The following is a 2,652-nucleotide window of genomic DNA, read 5'->3' as shown; positions in this document are numbered from 1 at the left end:
GCGAATACCTTCGCCGCGAACGTGCCCAAGCGACGTGCGGACGAGAGACATCACGCGTGACGATGTGTGACCTCCGAATGAGGTCCAGCCGTTCGGCGACACCCGAAGCCCTCCGTGATAGCGGGAGAACGATAGTGCTACGCCAAGACGGCGGTAACGAGGCCCTACCGTTCGGCGCCACCCGAGTGGTGATGCGCCAAGACGGCGGTGTCCAAAACACCGTGAGTGTATGGTGACTCGACGGTGCACGATGAGTCGTAAGGGACCCGGGACGGGGTGAGTGTGTAAGACTCGACCTCGTCCAAACGAAAACTGCGACCACGAACATCTTCGTCGCGACCGCGCCCGTGCGACGAATGGACGAGAGACATCACGAGTGGTGAAGTGCACGCGCCCATGATGTCTCAAGGCAATGTGGTCGTCTAGTTTCCGTCTGTATCCCCCGGCGCCGCGGGGTCGTCGACCGGAGTGACCGCCGGAGCGTTCGCGGAGAACGGGACGCTGGCCTGCTCGAAATGCAGCAGCGTATGGTGTTGCATACCGCACGATCGGCATGTCCACGCGGAGGGACAATCTTTCGATCCGTGCCCTGAGCGCAGGCAGTTGAAGCACAATTTTAAGTCGCGAGCCTTAGTCTGCCTCTCTCTCGGCGAGAGTTTCAAAAACTGGTTGCACTTCGACACGTAGTGAGGCTCTTTACAAACGGGGCAATCGGCCGTGCTAGTCACGAACGAAGAGACCGGCGTGGACTTGGTTTTGGAGGACGGGCCCGCGACGGCCTCGAGAACCTGACAATGTTCCGCTAGAAATTTCAAGAGTTGAGTACATCGCGGTATTTCCTCAGCCCGGTGAGCGGACTCGAATTTTTCCCGAAGGGAACAAGGAAGCTTGTCTAACAAAAACTTCAGTAGGATAAAGTCCCATGAATCGGTAGGGAACTTCATCAACGCGAGCGCGCGCGTGTTCTTGGTAAACGTATCTAATAAGTGGTGAAGAGTCTCGGCCGTCTCCGCCTTCAATGGCTTTGCCTCGATTATCGAATTCAAGTGATGGTCCGCTAACCTTCTCTTATTCCGGTATCGATCGACCAGCGAGTCGTAAGCGATCAGATAGTACTCATCGGAAAACGGCAGGTTTTTCACCACGTTGAGTGGTTCCCCTTTGAGTGAAGCCAGCAGATACTGGTATTTCTCTATCGCGGAAATCTGCTGGTTGTGTATCGACGCGTTGAACAACGCGATGAAGGAAGGCCACAACGTAAGGTCGCCGGAAAACTGCGGTAGCGGGATCTTAGGCAACTTGACCACCGAGGCCTGACCCGAGGGCTGTGCCGGCGCGCCTCCGAATGGCGCGCCCGTTTCACGGTGATATCGACTCTTTACGGCGTAATGCATTTTATCGAAACTGGCTCGGATTCCGTCCTCGACCTCGGAATCCGCCGCTTCTTGTATGACCTTCAGGTGGGTGGCTTCAAAATCGTCCGCGATCTTCGCTACGCTCGAGTAGCGAGCGAGGAAGGTCGCTCGTATTGCCGCGTCGGTCGCGGCTTGTAGGGAGAGGTCGTGTATTTCTTGCATACGCCGATTGCATACTTCGCGACGAGCATATGCGTTTTTCGACATGATGTAACAAAGGGGTCGTCCACCACAGACAGACGAAGCTAAGAGCGAAGGGTAAACGACGAATAGGCAGTCGGAGGCGACGGCAACTCGAACCAACAATTTCGAAACCCGGCGAAAACAATCACGAAAGTCAGGTCGCCAAGGTGAGGGGTAACGGACGGCTCCGTTCGGCGCTCGCGCCAGTCCCGAGGGAATATTCTCGATAATATTCCTCGAGTTGAACGCGGAGAATATCAGCCGTTGGATTAGCGCGATAAACACGCGTCGCAGAGTTCGAAAGGCAAATATTCTCGATCGGTGACAATAATATTTTCGAGCGATGGTACTCTCGGACGGATCACGAATGTCGGGATAATACAAGTGCTGGGTCGGGCGGTACGTACCTCGCAACGACGTAAACACGAGCGATGCTCGAGACTATACAGAAAAACAACGCGCGCGAGACCGGCCCGTAATCGAAGGCCACGGCCGTTGTCTCTATGCGCGAAAGTATCGCTGGCCCGGAATACTCGGATATTCGACCGAATATTTCGGTTACGATCAAGTCAATTAAATGTCGACTAATTACCGCGGCGAGCGCGGATTCGATTTTAAGGCGATTAACGGCTGCGGCCCGAGCTATGACGAACGAAGTTCGCACGCGTATTCCCGTTGCGAAGCTAGCGTTGCACAAGAGATACCGCGCGAGACACGAGTTGTCAGCACGCCGAGCGTTATTGCACCTCGTTAATGCGAGAATATGAATTCAGCGAATTCGCGTAGATTACAGGCGGCTAATGGCCGATTGCGCGATGCTACGCGAGAATTCCCTTCGCGAAGCGAGCGTTGCGATACGGGAGATCCTGCGAGACCCGCAAGGTCACGCGCTATTGCACTACGCGTTACAGAAAGATTCGGTGACTTAGAACAATGAAAGGACACGCGAAAGGTCGGCGGTAATAGACTAATCGCGAAGATATGATGATCCGGCTCGAAGGACCAGATGCTCGGGGGGCGGTAGAGCCGTACCCGGATTTGCGATAAAGCGAAG

General features: G+C 55.1%; 1 protein-coding gene across 1 annotated transcript; it reads right to left on the bottom strand.

The window, feature by feature from the left end:
- Positions 1 to 422: 422 nt before the first annotated feature.
- On the bottom strand, positions 423 to 1,622 carry LOC112467449. The gene has a single exon (XM_025036414.1). The coding sequence runs from the start codon at positions 1,620 to 1,622 to the stop codon at positions 423 to 425; it is 1,200 nt and encodes a 399-aa protein (XP_024892182.1).
- Positions 1,623 to 2,652: the final 1,030 nt, after the last annotated feature.

The sequence above is a fragment of the Temnothorax curvispinosus genome, unplaced genomic scaffold, assembly GCF_003070985.1.
Source record: "Temnothorax curvispinosus isolate PA1 unplaced genomic scaffold, ASM307098v1 QBEX01000047.1, whole genome shotgun sequence".
In the NCBI taxonomy this organism is placed as follows: Eukaryota; Metazoa; Arthropoda; class Insecta; order Hymenoptera; family Formicidae; genus Temnothorax; species Temnothorax curvispinosus.
This window is presented reverse-complemented; position numbering and strand designations above follow the sequence as displayed.